General features: G+C 38.4%; 4 protein-coding genes across 7 annotated transcripts; 3 read left to right on the top strand and 1 right to left on the bottom strand.

Annotated features, from left to right (window-relative positions):
* Positions 1–2,784: 2,784 nt before the first annotated feature.
* Positions 2,785–6,663, top strand: LOC137715444 (E3 ubiquitin-protein ligase SINAT2-like). The gene is made up of 4 exons (XM_068454779.1): positions 2,785–3,094; positions 4,252–4,570; positions 5,027–5,413; positions 6,184–6,663. The coding sequence occupies exons 2-4, from the start codon at positions 4,352–4,354 to the stop codon at positions 6,502–6,504; spliced, it is 927 nt and encodes a 308-aa protein (XP_068310880.1). The 5' UTR covers positions 2,785–3,094; positions 4,252–4,351; the 3' UTR covers positions 6,505–6,663.
* Positions 6,664–7,777: 1,114 nt separating this feature from the next.
* Positions 7,778–11,421, top strand: LOC137716115 (GTP-binding protein BRASSINAZOLE INSENSITIVE PALE GREEN 2, chloroplastic-like). Its single transcript, XM_068455510.1, has 3 exons — positions 7,778–9,109; positions 9,623–9,790; positions 10,422–11,421. The coding sequence occupies exons 1-3, from the start codon at positions 7,889–7,891 to the stop codon at positions 10,767–10,769; spliced, it is 1,737 nt and encodes a 578-aa protein (XP_068311611.1). The 5' UTR covers positions 7,778–7,888; the 3' UTR covers positions 10,770–11,421.
* Positions 11,422–11,503: 82 nt separating this feature from the next.
* On the bottom strand, positions 11,504–15,324 carry LOC137716116 (F-box/kelch-repeat protein At1g57790-like). 4 transcript variants are annotated; one of them, XM_068455513.1, is made up of 4 exons: positions 14,907–15,324; positions 14,550–14,613; positions 13,014–13,316; positions 11,504–12,912 (listed from the first exon to the last, which is right to left on the bottom strand). In XM_068455513.1, the coding sequence occupies exons 3-4, from the start codon at positions 13,147–13,149 to the stop codon at positions 11,681–11,683; spliced, it is 1,368 nt and encodes a 455-aa protein (XP_068311614.1). In that variant the 5' UTR covers positions 13,150–13,316; positions 14,550–14,613; positions 14,907–15,324; the 3' UTR covers positions 11,504–11,680. The 4 variants fall into 4 exon arrangements, with proteins under 4 accessions (XP_068311614.1, XP_068311613.1, XP_068311615.1 ...); XM_068455512.1 differs by having other exon boundaries at positions 13,014–13,325; XM_068455514.1 differs by having other exon boundaries at positions 11,504–12,906; positions 13,014–13,451.
* A 1,732-nt stretch (positions 15,325–17,056) lies between these two features.
* Positions 17,057–21,205, top strand: LOC137715663 (formate--tetrahydrofolate ligase). The gene is made up of 5 exons (XM_068455000.1): positions 17,057–17,357; positions 17,772–17,921; positions 18,814–19,989; positions 20,170–20,316; positions 20,655–21,205. Exons 1-5 carry the CDS (start codon positions 17,193–17,195, stop codon positions 20,928–20,930), a joined length of 1,914 nt encoding a protein of 637 aa, XP_068311101.1. The 5' UTR covers positions 17,057–17,192; the 3' UTR covers positions 20,931–21,205.
* The last annotated feature ends 958 nt before the right edge of the window (positions 21,206–22,163 follow it).

Below are 22,163 nucleotides of genomic sequence, written 5' to 3' on the forward strand. Positions count from 1 at the left end.
ATTATATAAATTTATAAGTAAGTTAAGTTACTTGGTACATTGTCAATTGATTTTTTTATAGAACATCGACATCAACTTTCTTATTGTATGCTGTTTTCTTATCTTCGTAAGTTATGATCCAGAACAGACTACGATGACATATAGAAATCAATAGCCTTCAATCCTAGCTGCCAACTGGTCCTCCAGGATTGGCTTAGGAACCCCAACGTGGAGACATATAATAGTATATATATATATATATATTATATCTTTACATATATAGCAACTATTAGCACAAAGAAACGTGTATAAAAGTTCAAAATTTTACATTGTTCAATCACCTCTTGACTTCTTCAAATGTTGCTGTCGATCGCCTGCCGGTATTGTGACATCAGAGGCAGACATGGAATACGACAACTTTACAGGGATGCGTTTTATGTGGTATCCAAGGACAAAGATTTTCATTACTTACAATGTGAAGGAACTTTTTGGTGATCATTAAATGATGACATTTTATTGATGACAAGAAATGGTTTATTAAAAAAATATAAAGGAATCAAATGATTTTGTTTATGATAATAATCACTCAAGCCTAAGAGAAATTGGAAGTCATGCATTAATTACTTTATTAAATTATACCCATGCATGTCATATTATTATGTTAAAATTTTATTTGAAAGAGTTTTCAAAATGACTGAAAGTTGTTTTATTGAAATGTTATTAAAAGTAATTATAAACAAAAATACAAGTGAGTTTTGAAAAAACAATTAAAATGTTTTCAGGAAGCACTTCAAAGTGTTTATGGAACACAAAAATATTTTTCTAAAAACGCTTTCAGTCATTATAAGAACACTTCCAAACGAGTCATAAATTATCCAAATGGACCAGTGATCCTTGTTAACCTAAAAAAAAAACCTTTTTGTGTATACTCACCGTATTTCGTTATACTATATACAAGCATAGACATAATGAATATCTAATAGCTTAATGGCGGAAGTATTAAATTTTTTTTAAGTAGAGTTGTACTTGCAACAGCCTTTTAAAAACTTAGACTAACGACTATAAGTCATTTGTAAAAATGACTATCAATTAATAATATTTACATTAACGATTAACAATCATTCACGCATTAGGAAACATTGTCCCTAACATTTATCTTCTATCAAATTTGCTCTTAAAGTCACGTTGGTTGCATTAAATTTAAGAGAAATAACAAAAATGGAAGACCAAAATCAAACATTGGATTCGGGAATTCAAGACCACATGGTCTTCTATTCAGGCATTCATAATTCCACAAGCTCAAGTTCACCTGAATTCCACAACCCATGAAACCACCGAGGACTCTCTCCTTCATAAGAGCCATCACCTGTCCCACCTTGGATCCAGCAACTTGGTCCTAGTTTGGCACTGAGATGATTCTGAAAAAGTGGTTATCAAAAAAAGCTATGAGCTTTTTTATGTTTGGTAAACATTCAGTTTCTGCTTTTTTTTTCTTCACAATTTTGGGTGACAAAAGCAAAAAACACAAAGCTGCAAAACCTAGCTTTGAAAAACCAGTTTTTTTTTCATATCTGTTTTACATAAAAGTTTATCAAACTCTATAATACTGTTTTTTTTTCTTCAAAAACACTTTTACAAAAAAGTTTACTAAACACTCTACTGTTTTCTTTCACAACAACTTATTTTTATATCACATCAGAATCAATTTTTTTTTTCAAACACAGCAATACTAAACCAACTCTCAGTGACGTTGACTCAGCTTCCTCGGCTTTCTAGAACCACAACCACGACCACATCTCCCATGCACCCCCTCTGTTTGAAATCCACTTTTTTCAACTTTTAACGGCCCGATTGTCAGGAGACTGGGGTTTCGTTTGAAATATTCAAAACGTTGCGTGCGGGAAATGTCACCTTAATGCCACACTGAGCCCGAGCCACCATTAAGGGCAACAACAGAAAGAAATGAACGAAGAACTTACTTATACCGAATCCATTACAATAAGGTGGTTTAAAAAATAATGCAGTATTATGTGTCTTAATTTACTTTTATACCAATGCATTATTGGCCCGGAAAATTTATAGTAACGTTTTTACAGAATGACATTGGTTGCTAAGTTTCAATAAAAATTGGAACTTTAGGAATATTCAGACATCTGTAAATGAAAAAGTAACATGATTTTTGTGTGTCTTATAGTCCATTGGTGGCAATTTAACTCTATTTTTTTTATTAAAAGTTTATAACGAGAGTCGACAATAGAGACATATCGTGATATATACAAGTGAAACTGGTTACATAAAAAAAAAAACCAACTTTGATTTGATATAGAAACTAAACCGCAGTATATAAACATTTAGGACATACTTACTTAATACGAATGAGTATACGAGTTACTTCTTATGTTTACTATCTGTTTTGTTTATGACGTAATTATTTACACAACCTGTTTTACCTTTTACACACTCTTATTAATTTTTATCGATTAATTTATTTTAATTCATTCAATGTGATCGCTGAGAAGTAAAAGGGAATGTGTAAGGTATAACACCACTATTAGTTTAAAAGAATTTTAACGAAAAACCATATTTTTACACTAAAAAGTCAATTATGATACTATTTACTTTACTATTTATTTTGTGCTTATCGTTAAAACTTAAAGTTTTCAAACCATTTTCATTAATTTTGTTTTAGTTTAATGAAAAGTTTACACCTGTGTTGATTTCCTATTTATCAATCAATTAATCAATTATTGTATGGAAATACTATAAATATTGTCCGAAAGTGTGCTTAGGTGTCGGACGCAGACACAGAGAAAGGTCGCACGCTCACAACAAGTGCTCGGCGGAAGGAAAGGGAAGGCAAATCCATAAATGAAAACCCATCTTCTTTGAGAGAGAGAGACGAGAGAGAGTTTGACTCTTGAAACTTGAAAGTTGGAAACTTTGTCATGCCCATATCAATCTAAAGACACGCCAAATCCGGGCCAGCTTTCACGGATTCTCCTCCACCTCAACACCTCCTTCTTCGGCTTGTCTTTCTTTACGCATTTGGACTCAAAATCTCATCTGGGGATTCGGCAGTTTTCTTTTCCAAGCCATTGGGGTATTGCAGCTCTTGGTAAGGTTTTTTCCCCATTAATTTTTGTGTTTTTAATTTAAATTTGGTAGTTTTTAGTTGGGAGAGTGCAATTTTGGTTGATTTGTTGAATTGGGTTTTGGAGTAAGCAATTTGTACTGTTAAATTTCCATTTCCTGGAAGCGCTTTTGTAAAAATGAACTGAAGAATGCCATGAAATTTGAAAAGTAGCAAAGCAGCTTCTGAGTTTTTCCACTTTTTGTTGCATCTTACCTGGAAATAATCACTACCAATCTTGTTTTCTTCCCCTTTTCAATCATTTATTTTTGCAGGGATCATCACTGTGCATATTAGTTTTTAGGGATTCTCAAAAGCATATGGAAGTTGTTTGATCTGATAATTTTACCTTTTTGATAAATCATGTGAAGCACAAGACTTGTATATGCTTTTTTATGCTTCATGCTGGCAAAACAAGGCAACTACTTTTACAGTTTACTCTTTGTGCAAATTTTCTTACTTTCCAAGCGGCACAAGGGGTTTGTTCTTCCGGTTTTCTTCACACGCAATTTAGGCATTTTTTACTTCTTTTGATAGGTTTTGTTTCTCAAGTAAACTACTTCTTCTCCAATTACTTCTGTTAATAGTTTTGATAGGTTTTGTTGTGAATAGGAAATACCATTGTAACGGCAACTGCTATGGAATCATTGCTTATAACTTCCGTTCGAGAAAGATCTCGTTGACCATGCTAAATTTGGAACCGCTTGTATTACCTGTCATCATCTCTCTTAGAGAATTGAAGATACTTGGTGTATGTTTAGGTGTGGAGTTGTAAAGAATCAAGAGGTGTTCTACTCAACAAGGAATTGGATCTCATTGTTTCATTTGCCAGTTTAAAAGATGGGATTTTGGGCTTTAAACAATTCACAAATCTGTTCTGAAGTTTTCTAAGTAGGATATCTCATCGCTTTCTCACCCGAAACCCTACCTCAAACTCTTCCGAATGCGTGAGAGTTTATGTTTTTTCACTTGCCTAAAGTTTAATTCAATGGTATTATATGGCTTTCTTGAAACTGTAGATTGGCATCTTTATTTCATGCCTTTTTTCTGACAAATACCTTGCTTTCCATTACATCAACTGCATGCATTTCGTTAAAAGAAAAGTTACGCAGAACACTAAACTTTTTAATGGGGGATGACAGGGTATTTTAATTGATACTTGTGGAATGTGACACAATTGGGGAGAAAGACTGATATTGATCCCAATCTGAGAGTACCGGCATTGACGTTTGAGGAAGAAACATGTCTCCTGGAGGTCGCTTCTTTGAGGATGTGGCCGAGTCTCGTGTGGCATTTGCAGATTCTGATGTTGCAACTTCCACTGCTGATCTAAGGGCTTCTCCTTTCAGAAAAGTGGCCCCTGGTTTGATTGGAAATCCTGGAATGCCACCAAATAGTAATGTGCACGACCTACTCGAGTGTCCTGTTTGCATGAATTTAATGTGTCCTCCAATTCACCAGGTATGTTTTAGTATTTGTTTAAATTTGAATGATCATGAGGATTCACTTCTTTTTTGTTAATATCAATACGTATTTTCGTTTTGGTAGAAAGTGAAGAGAAGTCGTGAAATTGATGCTAATAGGGTTTGGAGCATCTGGTATTACTATAAAGTTACACACTAGAAATTTAAAATTCATTGTGCCGCCACAACTATTACAACTCAGAAAATATTCACAAAGTTGTTATAATCTTAAAAACTTGATCTCCAAAATTGGATTTCTTAAGAAATGCTTACTCATCAAATATGAAGGATCAATTGAGAAATACTTTCACACAGCATCTAGCATGATGATTATATGCACACCATCCTATTTTGTACATCATTTTCAGATTGGATTGCATGCATACAGGTCTAATATACATATTCTAAGTTGTAATTTTATCGAAATGAGAACTTATTGAAGCTTATATTGTAGTGTCCAAATGGCCATACTCTCTGCTCAAGCTGTAAGGTTAGAGTGCACAACTGTTGCCCCACTTGCCGGAATGAACTAGGAAATATAAGGTGCTTGGCACTGGAGAAAGTAGCAGAGTCGCTGGATCTTCCTTGTAGACACCAAATTTATGGTTGCCATGATATATTCCCATACTACAGCAAGCTAAAGCATGAGAAAACCTGTAAATATCGCCCGTACTGCTGCCCTTATGCTGGAGCTGAATGTTCTGTCACTGGAGATATCCAATTCCTTATGATGCATCTTAAAAATGAACACAAGGTCGACATGCATGACGGGAGTACTTTCAACCATAGATATGTCAAATCCAATCCCCAAGAAGTTGAAAATGCTACATGGATGTTGACAGTATGTTTCTCCCTCTCTCCCTCCCTCTCTCTCTCTCTCTCTCTCTCTCTCTCTCTCTCTCTCTATATATATATATATATATATATAGATATCCTACACAGTACAGACGCACACGAATTGCATTTCTATACCCTCATCTTTTAAGCTCTACTTAAACTCTCGACACAGTTTCTGTGTTTGGTTATCTGTCAAAGTGCTTTCATTGATTGCAGTGCGGGAAAGTCATGGGACCAATCTCGGGACCGTCAAAAGACCTACTGAGATAGCTTAATTTGTAGTTCCCCGCTTTCTTAATCCCTAATTGCTGACTTTCGTGTTTTTCTCTCTACGACTTCTCCGTTTCACTTCTTTAAGTCTGAGTAGAAATATGGGTATAAACTTTTGCAGTCTTGGAAATATCTTTGAAATGGCTGCCTAATCTATAGTCAAATTTCATTCCCTTTCGCCCTTATCGGCAAACTTTGATCCTATTTGTTTGATTGTTTCCCTTTCCTCAGTAACCAGTTATGCATCCTGTTCATATATACACTAGTAGGCAACAATATCTCTTTTCAGTTTTACATGAACGTCATCCGGTTCTTTTGTGAAAGTATATGTCTTGAAGTTTTTAAGACATCTTTCCGTATTAAAAAAAAAAAAAAAAATTAAAAATCTCTTTTATGTACTGGTTTAGCATTGAACAGTAACACAAAATCGTTCTTCTCATATTTGGTTCCGTTCAACCTCCACCAATGTATTCAAACCCCTCTGTGATTTTGAATGTAGTGCAGATTTTCAACTGTTTTGGCCGTCAGTTTTGCCTGCATTTTGAGGCTTTTCACATTGGAACTGCACCTGTTTACATGGCCTTCTTAAGGTTTATGGGTGACGATGATGAGGCGAAGCAATTCACTTATAGTCTTGAAGTTAGTGGCAGTGGCAGAAAGCTTACATGGCAAGGAATTCCCCGGAGTATCCGAGATAGCCACCGAAAAGTCCGTGACAGTCAAGACGGATTAATCATTCAGAGGAACCTAGCACTCTTCTTCTCGGGTGGTAATAGGCAGGAGCTGAAGCTGAAAGTCGCCGGACGTATATGGAAAGAACACTGAGATATAAAAACTGGAAAACTTGTTCAAAGATATTGTAACCTTGTTACTGTGAAAAATAAAAGGTTGGTAGGAATTGAGGGAGCTCTATGCGAAAGGCTGGATATGTATGTCGCTTGATCAAATTAATTTAAGATCTCATTTGTTGAGTCTTGATATGAATCTCCGTTTTGCAAGCGGCGAGTATAATGCAATAGACTTGTAGCGTAAGTTGTTAAGAGAATTTACCGTTGAACTCTACATTCTGTGTTCGATTCCTCCGTTCTTGTATTGCTCCTTACACCAGAATCTAGAGTATATTTCCGTATTCAATGCATACAGATAAGTCTTGATGAACGTGGAAAAAGGTAAATCCTGATTAACGTGGAAAAAGAAACTTTACTTGAGTCACGGTCCAAGTATATTTCCATATCACTATCTCATCGGCCATCGCAGTACATAGTGTCCACGACTATCTATAACAATTATCAACTATTAATGTATGTAAAAGATTTATCGGTAAAATTATCATTTTAAACATAAATACATTTTGACTTAATTGTTTAAAGATTCATTTTGACCTCCCGACTGCATGCCCAAAATACCGCACTAATATATTTTGGTTGCCCGTCCCTGTATACATAGACTCGAACACAAGAATTTCTCCACACCTAGCTCCTCCCCACAAAGAACAACAACGAAAGAAGTCTTAGTATAATCCTAGAGTGCTACCGCATCAACTTTTTTGTTAGTTTCAAGTACTGATCCTTGTCTTTTCTTAAAATCTTTTTTCAAGTCTTAATGTCTTTCTCTCCCCCTCTTGGTATAAGCCTCTATCTGTTAACAATATTTTTTAACCGGAGCTCTGTAGTAGGTATTTGGATTATATGTTCAAATCAGCTAAACTGATTTTCTCTTATTTTATCTTTAACTGCGACTACTGGTACTTTACCTCGTTCTTAGTCTTGTCATTTCACACATCCACCAAAATACTCTCATCTGCTATACTCATTTTCTGCATGTGAACCTAGCCCCTCCCCATTAAAGAAAAATATGTACGACAAACTAGAATAAGTACTAAGAAAATCTTACCTTCTAGTTACACGCTTTGATTTCTCAACCGTGTGGTTTGATGAAATACCAAAGCCCAAAATACGCAAGTGGCACCGTAGCGTAGAAAAATATTGAGCTTTTTAAATAATAGTATGAGTTCGAATTCTGTCAGTAATGAATCTAACATTTAATATAACAAATCTACCATTTGAAAAAAAAAAAAAAAAAAAAAAAAAAAAAAAATCCACCGCCTTCTGCACAAAACTCGGTGGTGACCTCCTCCGCTTAAACCCTAAACCTTACAACTTCTCTGTCTTCTCTCTCTCTCTCCTCCATACCAAAATCAAAGAAAGAAATGCTACTGATAGCTCGAACTCACTCTCTCTCTAATCTCAAACCCCTCCTTTCCCTCTCTCTCCTCGCCCAATCCTTCCCATCCCAAACCCCACCTTCAAATTTCACTTCAATCCCAAAACCCCATTTCCCAATTCCCACAAATTCTCAACCTTTACCATTCTCTGCCATTTTCTTCAACCCATTTTCTTCGTCCCAATCCTTGCCCTTGAACCGCGAAGGAAATTACGATGATACCACCGCCGCAGCTCGCCATGTCTGCCGTGGGTGTGGAGTTCACATGCAGGATTCCGACCCCAAACACCCGGGATTCTTCCTCAAGCCCTCGAAGAAGGATCCGAGGACGTATCGATTGGGGACCCATCTCGAGCACGTTGGGCAAGTGCCGGATTTCAACGATTCCCTCAAAAGGGGTATGATAATCGAACCCGAAAACTTGAGCTCTGAGGCCGATTTGGTGGGAGTCAAGGCCGAAAAGCCTGTGGTCTGCGCACGGTGCCACTCTCTGAGGCATTACGGGAAGGTGAAGGATCCGACGGTGGAGAACTTGCTACCGGATTTCGATTTTGATCATACCGTTGGGAGGAAGTTGGCTTTGACGTCTGGGACCCGATCGGTTGTGCTAATGGTGGTGGATGCTGCAGACTTCGATGGGTCGTTTCCGAAAAAGGTTGCGAAGTTGATTTCGGATACAGTCGAGGAGCATTCCACAGCTTGGAAACAGGGGAAGTCAGGGAATGTGCCGAGAGTGGTGCTTGTGGTGACAAAGATTGATCTTTTGCCAAGTTCGTTGTCGCCCACGAGGTTAGAGCATTGGGTTAGGACTAGAGCAAGGGAGGGCGGAGCAAGTAAGATAACGAGTGTACATTTGGTGAGTTCTGTGAGGGATTGGGGGTTGAAGAATCTTGTTGATGACGTTGCTAGCTTGGCAGGACCAAGAGGGAATGTGTGGGCAATAGGGGCACAGAATGCCGGGAAGAGTACGCTGATAAACGCAATAGGGAAGCATGTTGGAGGGAAGATTACACATCTGACAGAAGCGCCTGTGCCCGGAACAACATTGGGAATTGTTAGAGTGGAAGGTGTTCTTCCTGGTCATACCAAGTTGTTTGATACTCCCGGGCTTTTGAATCCTCATCAGATTACAACTAGGTTGACGAGAGAGGAACAGAGTCTTGTAAACATTAGCAAGGAATTGAAGCCAAGGACATACAGAATCAAGGTAAGCTTACTTGAGCATCAAGTACCTTACAGTGTTTTTTTGTGTATTTGGTTATTAGAAACCTTTGAATAAACTGTGCTGTAGTACTCATTGCAAACTCGCAGTAATGTGTTTATCCCAGTGCAAATAATTCAATAACACAAACCATGTTTATAGATTGAATCTAAAAGCTCAAGTTTTGTTCGTATTGCTAAGCACCCATCGCTTCAATTGTTTAAGTATGATGCCTTTGTCTGTTTTGCTGGTCGAGGAAAACTTGAGAGGTGTCTTCAATTGTTTAAATATTGGATGTCCATTTACCACTGACTAGTACTTAACTTTTGCTTCTGCGTTTTTTTTTTTTTTTTTTTTGGTGTGTGTAAAGCTCTGCTTTGCTACTTTTTGGATTCTGTTAAAATGCATAGTTCATTGTCGATCTCAGAATATCGTTGTTGCAAATTTAGATTCCATGTGATTACTTAATATTTTTTCCATTTATCATAGCTCATTTTTCTTGTCCTTTGGTTGTTACAGGATGGCTATTCAGTTCATATTGCTGGGCTTATGAGGCTGGATATAGAAGAATCATCTGTAGATTCTGTTTATGTTACGGCATGGGCATCTCCTTATCTTCCGCTACACATGGGAAAAACTGAAAATGCCTGCACAATGGTAGAGGAACATTTTGGTCGTCAATTACAGGTATTAGCACTAGGCGACGAGTGATAATTCTACAAATTCTTGGTTTCTAGTCTGGTAGTCATTAGTCTTACTGATTTTCAACATGTTACCGTTGGAGAGATTTGAATTCACATATACCAATAAGCACAACGCATATATATATGCATATATATATATGTGTGTGTGTGTGTGTATATATATGTATATGTAATACCAGTCTGTTTGCTGATTCTTTTTAATTTCTAAATTCAGGGTATAATTTTTCTGTTTTCCTGAATAATATAAATTTGTTGAGAATCAAGAGATTTGTGTAGGCTTCGGGCTTCCTAACGGCATTAAATCTTGCACCTAGTTATGATGCTTGAAATTCCATATTTAGATACGAGGCTATGATAAAAGATGAGGTGTGCTCTCCATACACCCCTTTTTACTTCTCACACACCCCTCTAATTTTCGGCCGTCAAATTAGATGAATTGAAGAAGATCAAATGACAGAAATTAACAAGGGATGTGTGAGAAGTAAAAAGGGGTGTGTGGATAGCCCACCCCTAAAGATATGCTTATCATTAAATCTTTGAGGGGAACGCATGATATAGTTGTATATATATGTAGGTGTAGTACTGATGCCAAAATGAACTTCCCATTGTTTCAGCCACCAATTGGAGAGAATAGAGTCAAGGAGCTTGGGCGGTGGGTGAGAAAGGAATTTCGAATCAGTGGAAACAGTTGGGATTCAAGTTCAGTTGATATTGCTGCTGCAGGTCTTGGTTGGTTTGCTGTTGGACTTAAAGGAGAGGCAGTTGTGAGTGTTTGGACGTACGATGGTATTGATGTTCTTCTTCGCAATGCATTGCTTCCTCATAGATCATACACTTTTGAAGTTGCTGGGTTTACCGTCTCTAAGATCGTTTCCAAGGCTGACCAAGCTTCAAATAAGCCACAACACAAAAGTGAGAAGAAGAGGAAACAAAGCGACCAGAAGGAATCTGTTGCGTGCTGATTCGGTACTTAATTCCTAACTTACCACCCGAAGCAGGCGCAACTTATTTTGACGACTGGAAGTGTTAGCAAGTAAAAGAGAAAGTTCTTACGAAAATGGAAAACCGGAGTTGTGACAATTCACAGTTGATCTGCTACCGGTGAGGAATATTTCAGTAAGCAACGTCAACCTTTTATAGGAATGAAAAGGGTAGGCATCTTCTTGAGCCACCGACGAAACTGTTGATTCTTTCTCCAACCATGGAAGGGGTGGATGTTCCACATTGGGATGATCTTTATGCGGTATTGATATTTAAGAACGACAACTCAAAGGCGGCGTTTCTTCTTAAGTTAAAACAAGCATAACTTTTGCACAACTCAACACGAATATGTTCAGTTAGCTGACTTCGCATATTGACCTTATTTGCGCGGATAATGTGCATAATTAAGGTTTAGCCTCAGTAGATAATGTTTTTGCTGGGTTTTAGGATCAGTCGTCGCACATTTGTGGGTTGATGTGTACAGTTGATGCTTCTTCCTAACGCATCAACGACGCACAATCAATCATCACTAGCATAAACGTTTCATGGTCACACAAATTGAACTTTCGTGAGGCGAATTTGTAAAACTACCGAGATTAAATAACTTTCGCCTCAAAACAAAGCTCCTGCCGTGTTCACCTTCGCCTCAAAAGAAAATGAAATTAGCAGACAAAGACTCAAAATTTGCAGCCAAAATCTTTCTGCAAGCCATTAACTGAGGAGAAATTCTTCGAGATCTTCGGCGAGTGGTTTGCAACTTAAAAGAGGAGAAACTACGTTTGGGGAAATCACTTCCCAAAAAAAAGAGTTACAAGAAACAGTAGTACTTGCATAACTTTATGAATTGCAAAATATAACACTGAAACAAAAGGGACACAATTTTCCAGCTACGCTACTGTAAACTCGGACTGTACCAACTCACCCCCCAAGTGAATTCGGTTTCAATGCTATCATAAAATTTTTTGGATCTTCCAAATTTCCGGCCATCTAAGTAGAAAGGATGAGAAAAATCACACATGGTGGTTTTACTATGTCCAGAATTCTCAACACAAAACATGTCGTCGTGGTCAATTCCTCCTAACTCCACAAAATAAATGCAGTTCACTTCCAACCCGTTAGAATTACTCACCGGAAAGGAAAAGGAACAGCCTCGGCTTGTTACAAATAATATTTGATTTCCCAAACTCTGTACCTCGATAAAGCTTTCACCATTCTCCGGATCGATCTTGTAAACTAGAAAATCATGAGTCCTTGTCCAGGTATTCAAATCGGTCTTCATTTGATCCCTAATTTGACGGATGAACAAGACTTCGTTGCTGGTTGTTGATTCTATCAAATATGACTCGTCTTTGACCTTGACATCCAAAAAGTCACCTTCACCCCAGCAATTGAATGAAACCTTACGTGATTTTTCTTTGTCATAAACCAACTTCAATTCCAGCTCATCACCATCTCCAAGGCGTAATGTGCGAGTTACAACGTGTCCAGACATAATGTTTTCGACTAAGACATATAGCATGCCACAAGACGAAAACAGTAGGCATGAAGGATACGTTTTTCTATCCCACATCCGAGATATTCTCCAACCTTTCTTTGGCCTGCACACACCAATTTCCCCAGAAGAAAAAATTGCTGCCACCGTACATTCTGATAGATTTGAACTCGATAGGGCAATTTTGTCAACATATCGGTCGGGTTTTCCACCAAATTTCTTGAAATATGGGATTCTTCTCAAGGAAGGAAGTTCGTGTTTGGCTCCTGAAAAAGGGTTTAGTAGAAATACTTCAGAGTGTTCTTCATTGATCATTATCAACCAACCTTTGGAGGAACTATGAAAGCGCCCTTGATTTCGCTTAGGCAACCCTAGCTTGATAACTTTACCTTCAGGTGGGATGGAGAACTCTAAGTAACTGGAACTCGGTTGAGTTCCAAATAATAACCAGGAAGCTGCTTCAGATGGGCCTACTAACCATGGGAATGGCGGAGCACTGCGGATAATTTGCATAACGATCATTCTCCAGTACTTGCAGAGGATGCTTAAGCGAATCCGATCAAGTAAGTCGAGGCGTTGTACGATATTCTCCATGATATCCAAAGGTGGTCTCTGCCAACACCCATCTACAACTAACCATAGCCATGCCAATCAATCAGTCCTAATCCATGAATAACAAAAACAATTCCAAAAATCGTAGTTTCAAAAGAAACAAAAAGAGCAATCGAATTACCTTCAACCTCGTTGACGCCGTTATTCTTCTTCTCCAAGCCCTGCATGCCGATCTCCTTCTCCTTGCCGACGTTGAGAACGGGGCACGCGTCGTCGGGGAGAGCCAAGTCCTCGTTCGTCTCCTTCGGCGCCAGCATGTCTTAGTCCTCGTCTATTTTCTCGATAGCGCCAGATAAGAACTCCGACGAGGATTATAGAACAATGGAGCAAGGGTTAACTCCACAGCTGGTCCACATGTAGGTCTATTACGGCCCGTGTTTGAGAGATGACATGATGTGGCGGAAGATAGTTGGTTTCCTTCTCTCTAGCATCACTTAGAAAGAAAACATAAATACATCTATCCTTAAAAAGGCATTCTAAAACCCTCAACCTCCGGCTCCTAACACGCCCCAATCCCGATATCCACCAAACATCAGGATGGGCATGTGTTAGCCTACACCTGAGGGTCACGAAACCATTTTAATATATGCAAGTTATAAAGAAAGAACGAACATAAATAAAATATGTAAATTTATAAATAATGACATGCAAATGTGAAAACGTGTTCAGAGTATACTACTAATCAAGAATACTACGAAAAGTATATTATAAAAAGATACGAACAAAGGAATGGGTCCTACACTGAGAGGACTCGAAGATACCAATTCAATTCTAAGTCCTGAAGGGGGTGCAAAACAAAACGTAAGTGGACCAAAGTCTAATAATAATAATAATAATAATAATAAAACCGTTTTTCTTTTGAACATAGTTTTGAAAACACATATTACTACATAGTAGGTTTTCTGAAAACTCTAACATGCCATGAAAACGTTCGTACGATAAAATCATAACTCGAAGTGATATCAAAATCACCTAAAGGCAAATCCGTAAAAACTCGTAACTCAAAACACTGATGTACTCAAATAGGGGCATCATAGCCGTCCAAAGGCATATCCATCACCCGAGGATGAAATTGTACAACACTGGGTTATGTTAATGAGGAAATATGGTAGGCCCATCACTCGAAAATGAAGTTGTACGACTCTAGGTTACACCAGAGAATAAAAGGTACATAACACACTGACCCTAGCCGTAGTTAGTGAAGTTGTCTGAAACTGGTTTCACCAATAAAGTTGAGAGTATGTCATAAATATCTCACTGATCTTCAGCTGTGTTCTATGACCATATACGTATACATACTCGTGTTGTGTGTATGTGTTGTATGAATACCCACTAATTAAGCACATAAAACGTAATTCAAAATCTCATACCAAGCTTAGAATTCAAAACCTCATCATCTGAAATCATAAGCAATTCCATAAACGTGATTTCCATAAATATAAATTTTCATAAACTTTAAACTAGTAACTCATGAATATTTCATAAAAGCATTTTAGATAAATCATAAATTCTTCATAAATTATAAGTCCAGAAATCTGTAAAAACATATCATAAAACATAAATAATTCATGAAAGTAGAATTATGAAATCATACTTTCCATGAATGCAAACCTAATATTTTTATAAAAACATGCAATTTAAGAAACAGTCCACTCACAAATATTTTGCTACCGGGGAGCCAATTGAACTAGGGAAGATGGGATCACTTCCAACCAACACACCTAAACACAAATAGCGACCATTTATTAGAACATTATTAAAACGATTGAATTTGAAAAAATAAACGATGGATTCGAATTCGGTACATCAAAAAACCTAAGGAAGGATCTCGCGTTCCGCCATGCACCGCCGCGGAACGGCGGGGCCCGGGGCACCACGCACCACCCCACGATTTTCTAGAATTTTTCCAGATTTTTCCTCCAACTTCGAGAGCTCATTCCGAGCTCGATACAAGTCCAAATCGAGTGATTCAAAAGCCAAAATGTAACTAGGAATGTGGAGAAGAGATTCATACCTTAGGAGGCCCAACGGAGATTGGAGTTAGCCAGAAAAATGGCTGGAAGGTGGCCAAACGACCACGGTTTCAAGTTTTCAAGAAATGAACAGTGACTTCCCCTGTGTTTTCCGAGTTCCTACGTCACCAAAACCACCCTAAAACTTACTAATCGTGAACCTAGACACGATCTACAATGATGGGGACCAATTTGGCGAGAATTCGCGGGAGAGGTTCCTTGCACAGTAACCGCACTGTGCAGCGCGGGGAGGGAGTTTTTAAATGATTTTTCTCCTATTTTCTGGTTCAAGAACTCACAGGGATTACAAGGGAAGGTGGTGGTGCAGTCTAGTTGTTATTGTAGGTGTGTGGGTGTGTGTGTGTTCGGCAAAGAGAGGGAGAAAGAGTGAAAGAGATGAGCGAGGGAGAGAACTCAGAAGAATGAGAGATTAAGAGAGAGAGAGGTACACGGGGCAGGGAAGAATACCACAGAAAACGGTGGAGAACCTGCTACGTGTCATCCCATGAGTGATTTAAGATGGAGAAATACCTCCTTATGTGAGATTACATAAATGCCTTTGACGTTCAAAAATTAGTAAAACTTTGTTTTAGTTTCGAATTCAATTCCGTTTGCGTTTACGCTTTCATATCGACAAGTGCGACATGAATAAGTTAAAATAATAATTCCTACATGTCATAGAGCGGGAGTCGACAGAAGTGAACACTTTCATCGCTAGGGGTATTTTAATAAATTTATCCACTTAGAACGTAAAATTAGAAATGAGTCGTTCCCACTCCTATTTGTTTTGATGATCTATACTCAACGTATTCTACCTTTTCTCTTTTGTCGAAAATTCTGCTGACAAGTGCGATGCAACATCCATCGTCTCTTTTATGAACACAGGCTGCAACAGGTCTCGATTATGCTTTTCTCCTAATTGCAGCTCCTCTTGAACGGCACCGTACTTTCGTTGCTAATCTTTTCGTTTGTCCGTCATCTGGTTGGTTGCTGTCGAAGAAAAGCCCTTGTGCATAAATGGAGTAGTAGTTCCAGTTGTTGCAGGCAGTGCCATATTTGCATGGAAGATTTTGTCGAAGGCGAGTCCTGTCGTGTTCTTGTGACGTGCAAGCACACCTTCCATTTGATCTGCATTGATGCTTGGCTCAAATTTCAGCTAACGTGCCCCATTGTCGTAATTTTGTCCATACAACATGACTTTGGTTAATTAACTTAGAGGTTTCCGGTAACCACGATAGTTTCACTGATCCATTCATGTGCTAGTCGAACTCAAGACATGCTTGGTCGCACCAAAACAAAGAGGGTCACTGTATACGATGTCTTGATCTTTGCTTAGTATAGGTTTGTTGTGTCTATCGTCATTATGATAAATTTATAATTGTGCATTTGTTTTGATGGTAGCGGTATAGGAGTGTAATACTCTTATGTGTTTGTGTGAATTTACCTCCAAATCAGGAATTTGGTGACTAGAGTTTATGCACCCATATTAGCACGGCTTGTAACTATTTGTTCATTAACGGGACCATGCTATCTGATCAAAATCTTATGCTCAAGGATAAATTAAAAAGGAACTTTGGTTGTTCCATGTGTGGCAATAAGATGGGTGGTATAAGGGCATTGGTGGTAATTTACATATTAGCCAGTGATGATGTGATGTTACTGTTATTTATTTACCTTTTTTGTATGGTATAATATTAATAGGCAACGTTTTTCATGATTTTTTTAACACAATCATATGTAAAAGTATGAGACTAAATTGGTTTCAAATTTGCGATTCACAAAATTTGAATCTTACAACATTTTACTCATAAGTAAATATAAATTAATTATACGAATATGCCACTGAGACACTATTTTTTTGATATAAAATATATCGTAATTCAAACTAATTAAGCTTTGAACAAAAATATCCAAATTCAAGTGCATTAAAAAGAATACATCCTCTCTACCCAAACTGATTAACTCAAAAGTCATAACTAACACATCAAGCCTCTGAAATTCTAATCTAACGGCTCGGATTTCATCTCACCCAAAAGACCTCATGTGACAAACGTTATCCGGGTTATATTTCGGCTCCATCTGGCCCAGTGACCTCCTTGGCCCAGAATTATGGAGTCCCAGATAAGCGTTAAAAAGCGCATCCAATCCAAATGCTCCTCAGAACCCAATCGTTATCGCTCTTCATCTTCAACCAATCAACAACCGAAACCAGAGCGCTTAAAACCCAAACATTTCAGATCAAACCCACCAAGCAAGATTCGAAATTTGACATTTTCGACGACCCCACGATGAGTTCTTCATCCAAAACGGCGAGGAAGCTGCAGGTGGCGTCGCCGGTGCCGGCGGACATCGACATTGCCAACTCTGTCGAGCCTCTCCACATCTCTGAGATTGCAAAAGAGCTTAATCTCAGTCCCGATCACTATGATCTTTATGGAAAGTACAAGGCCAAGGTTGGCCATTTGATTCGTTTAGTTACTAACTGGTTAACGCTCAAGCATGTCTGTATGTGTAATATGTTCATTTTCTTCATTGGTATGGAAATTTTTTTGAAATTTGATTAATCTGGGTTTATTTTATGGGAACTGCAAGGCCAAGGTTGGTCTTTTTCCGTTTACTTATTAACCGGTTAGCACTCGAGTGCATCTGTATGTGTAATATGTTCATTTTCTTCATTGGTATGGAAACATTTTGAAATTTGATTACTTGGGTTTATTTGATGGGAGATACCAGGCCAAGTTTGGTCATTTGATTCGTTTACTTACTACTTGGTTGGCGCTCGAGCGCTTCTGGATACGTAATATGTTCATTTTCTTCATTGATTTGGAAAGATTTTGAATTTTGGATTTGTTGGGTTTGCTTTGTAGGTTTTGTTATCAGTGATTGATGAGCTGAAAGGATCTGGAGATGGGTATTATGTGGTGGTTGGAGGGATTACTCCTACCCCTCTTGGAGAAGGCAAGTCAACCACTACTGTTGGACTCTGTCAAGCTTTGGGTGCTTTTCAGGATAAGAAGGTTAATTTATCTTTTTTTTTTTTTTTTTCGGTATTGAAAAATTTGGGCATACGTTGGTTTTCCCTTTTTATGTTTTCCTTTTTTAAGCAGTTGATCTGGAACATTTAACTGAATAATCTAGAAATCTGAATTGTGTTTACACCTCTTTGTTACGAAAATTCTCGAAACAGAAAGAATAAATTCAGAGGTTACATTGATTCTTGCTTTGTGTTATTGGTTGTACTTGGTGTTGCTTTAACTTTTTATGTCGAGAAACTGAGGCTAAACGTTAAGGTTGGTGTGTTTAATTGGTGAGGAATGCTCGTAAGAAGGAAAGTGTCGCTGAGCAATACACTGACAAGCATTGAAAACAAGATTCGTTGTGATTGTCCTTTGTTATTATGATGTTTTATATGCGTTTTTAACTTTAAATTTAGTTCATTCTGTTTTCCCCTTGTTTTTGTGGGTAGAAGTTAAAAGTTTAGTGGTCTCAACACAGTCTCTTCTGACCAAGAAGTTATCAAGCTGTTTTGAGGCACAGGCCTTGGCCCCTAGTCCTGTTTGCTGCATCTGAAGAGAATTTGTTTTATGAGGAAAAAACTAAACTTTTGGATAAGTTCGAACTTTATCAATTAATTTTTGACTTTGTTTTCAAAATGAAAAGCAGAGTATTTCAAGCTCATCTTGTATTTATCTACTTTGCTGTTAAGTTTTCTTTCAAGTATTGCAGTTTATATGGAAGACTTAAAACCACAGCAGGTCCTGCAAAAGTAGACACATGCAGCTTTTCCATATTACTTCTTGTTGCTAATGGAAATTTATATTGTTATGAAGACTTAGATAATTATTATTTCACTGTTGACAGCTATATTTGTATGGTCCTGATCCTGTATTCTCTCCTTTGTGACAATAGGTTGTTACTTGCCTTCGTCAACCATCACAAGGACCAACTTTTGGAATCAAAGGGGGTGCAGCAGGTGGTGGTTATAGTCAGGTGATCCCAATGGATGAGTTTAATCTTCACATGACAGGAGATATTCATGCAATAACAGCTGCAAACAATCTTCTGGCTGCTGCCATTGATACTCGGATTTTCCACGAGGCAACCCAATCGGATAAGGCTCTACTGAACCGGTTGTGTCCACCAAACAAAGAAGGAAAACGGAGTTTCAATGACATCATGTTTAGACGTCTAAAGAAGCTTGGTATCTCCAAGACCACGCCCGAGGAGCTTACACCGGAAGAAGTTAAGCAATTTGCTAGGCTTGATATTGACCCAGATTCCATCACATGGAGAAGAGTAATGGATATAAATGATCGGTTCTTGAGGAAGATTTCAATTGGCCAAGGCCCTGACGAGAAAGGGATGGTAAGAGAAACGGGATTTGATATTTCAGTTGCCAGTGAAATAATGGCAGTTTTGGCCCTTACAACATCTGTAGCGGATATGAGGGAGAGGCTTGGGAAAATGGTGATTGGAAACAGCAGGGCCGGTGACCCTGTAACTGCCGATGATCTTGGTGTTGGAGGTGCATTAACAGTGCTAATGAAGGATGCTATTAACCCTACATTAATGCAAACTCTTGAGGGAACCCCAGTTCTTGTTCATGCTGGTCCTTTTGCAAACATTGCACATGGGAATTCCTCTATTGTGGCTGATAAGATTGCACTGAAACTGGTAGGACCAGGTGGGTTTGTAGTCACAGAAGCTGGTTTTGGTGCTGATATTGGTACTGAGAAGTTCATGAACATAAAATGCAGATATAGTGGTTTAACACCACAATGTGCAGTTATAGTTGCAACTATAAGGGCCTTGAAAATGCATGGTGGCGGGCCTGATGTTGTTGCCGGGAAGCCTCTTAACAAGGCCTATGTAACTGAGGATGTGGCTTTGGTTGAGGCGGGTTGTGTGAATTTGGCCAAGCATATTTCAAACACAAAAGCCTATGGAGTGAATGTTGTTGTTGCTGTGAACAAGTTCTCAACTGATAGTGAAGCAGAACTAAATGCAGTCAGAAATGCAGCATTGGCTGCTGGGGCATATGATGCCGTTATTTGCACTCATCATGCCCATGGTGGAAAAGGAGCGGTTAGTCTCTTCATCCCATTAACTGATTAGTTTTTACTTCTCTTGTTTACCTGCTGCTGGATAGTACTCTTGGAAACTTCTGCTATAATCTCATATTTGTTCCAAGTATTCCATCTTGTGTGTAGCCTTCAACTGTGGTAAATGGTTGTCTAAATAAATGAAGTTTACTGTGATCTGCAGGTGGACCTAGGAATTGCAGTTCAGAAAGCCTGCGAGAATGTTACACAACCACTGAAGTTTTTATATCCTCTGGAGTTTAGTATTAAAGAGAAAATAGAAGCAATAGCCAAGTCATATGGCGCGAGTGGTGTTGAATACTCAGAGCAGGTAAGCTTACATGCTATTATTCTTCAATTCAGTTGACACTATTTATTCAATCTCTCTTGCTCTCCAATTCATTCATAGATAGACGAGCATTTCCAATGCCAATGGTACAACTATTCCTCTTGTTTTTCTCATTAAATAAAAGAAATACGTACTGTTTGCTGCAAACAGAACATCAACTTGATTCTTCTACAACCTTTGCAGGATAGACATTTTATTTTCTCTTTTCCCTTTTCTTTTGATACCACTGAAGCCAAAGTGTCGTAAACTTGAAACCAGCATAGAGGTTTACTCGACTTGCTTATGCTTATTGATACGAGTTTCCTTATTTGTGTGAGTAGGCTGAGAAACAAATTGAGATGTACAGCAAGCAAGGGTTTTCTGGTCTGCCCATATGCATGGCGAAAACCCAGTATTCATTTTCACATAATGCTTCTGAGAAAGGAGCCCCCACGGGATTCGTCTTACCAATAAGGGATGTAAGAGCTAGCATTGGAGCTGGATTCATCTATCCTTTGGTGGGAACAATGAGTACAATGCCAGGTCTTCCAACTCGCCCTTGCTTCTATGACATTGATCTTGACACCACAACCGGAAGGGTCATCGGTCTTTCTTGAAGATCGTTCTGCATTTGGCTCTCCATTTGTTCAAGCTTCTGTTGTTTATGCTTTCTTGTTGTGCAAGTTTTCTGTATCACTAGTTATTGATTTTGCAAATAAAGAAATCTCTGAGGTTAATAATTATCTTATTGTAATTTTACCCCGGATGAATAGCTTATTGTATGGCAAGAGTTGTTTGAATACAACCACGCATTGTTGTTTCAATGCCATCTTGTGACAATTGATGATATCAATAACAGTTGAACGGAAGTGCAGTTGGGCCGGAGTGCTTTCATTTTTCAGAGTGGTGCTAACTATAACGTAATCATATATCAACCGAAAAAAACAGACAAACAGAAACGGTTGACTTTCCAAAAATAAAAAATAAATAACAAAAAGAGAACTCTCGAACTTGATCACTGCATGCTTACATCCAAAAATAGCCAGTTTACCTAATTAATAATTAGTTAACTAATTAACCACAACGTTAACAGAAAAAGTTGCAATAATTCTCACAACAATTGAATCAAACCGACTCCAAAACTCCGTTGCGTCTTCTCTACCATCTCCTTCTCTCTATTTTGAGACAATTAGGGTTTGCAATTAAACCAGACTCACATCCCTGTCCTCGGTTTGTTTTCATTGTAACTTACAGCGCAAGTAATACCTTAACCAAAAACGAAACAATCCAAGTTATATAACAATGGCGGATTCTCCTTGGTCAAATTCAATCAGGCATCATTTTCTTGCAAAACCAATATCAGAGTCAGTGACGGCGGTCTGTCCTCGGTCCTCAGTCGCACACATCTCAGTTAATCCGGATTCGAACATAACCATGAGCATCACAAGCCCGCCTTCCATGAAGCACTCATCACCTACGAAAGCAGAGCCGAAGGCCCCTTTGCTTTCAATCTTGTTCTACAAAAGAAAATCCATGGCCTTCGCTTATGTATTCATGTTTGCCTTCATCGCCTGCACTTTCTTTTTGGTTTTCAGCCCGTCTCGCCAAAACGGCTCTCTTCCTCTCCGCTTCAAGAACCTGCTTCATGCCTCCTTCTACTCTTCTTCTCAGAACCCTAATGCACATTTGGAGCTTCCTCGGAGAGACCCTTTTTCCAGGAAACCTAATTTTTCGCCACAGTTTTATGAGATTGCAAGTTTGAAGGGTCATAAGGTGGATAAGCATGAGATTGGTCTCTCTCAATTTCCGAAAAAAAACGAAAGCTTGAAGGGAGATAATAACAATGCTCA

Source organism: Pyrus communis, chromosome 14 (genome assembly GCF_963583255.1).
Source record: "Pyrus communis chromosome 14, drPyrComm1.1, whole genome shotgun sequence".
NCBI lineage: Eukaryota > Viridiplantae > Streptophyta > Magnoliopsida > Rosales > Rosaceae > Pyrus > Pyrus communis.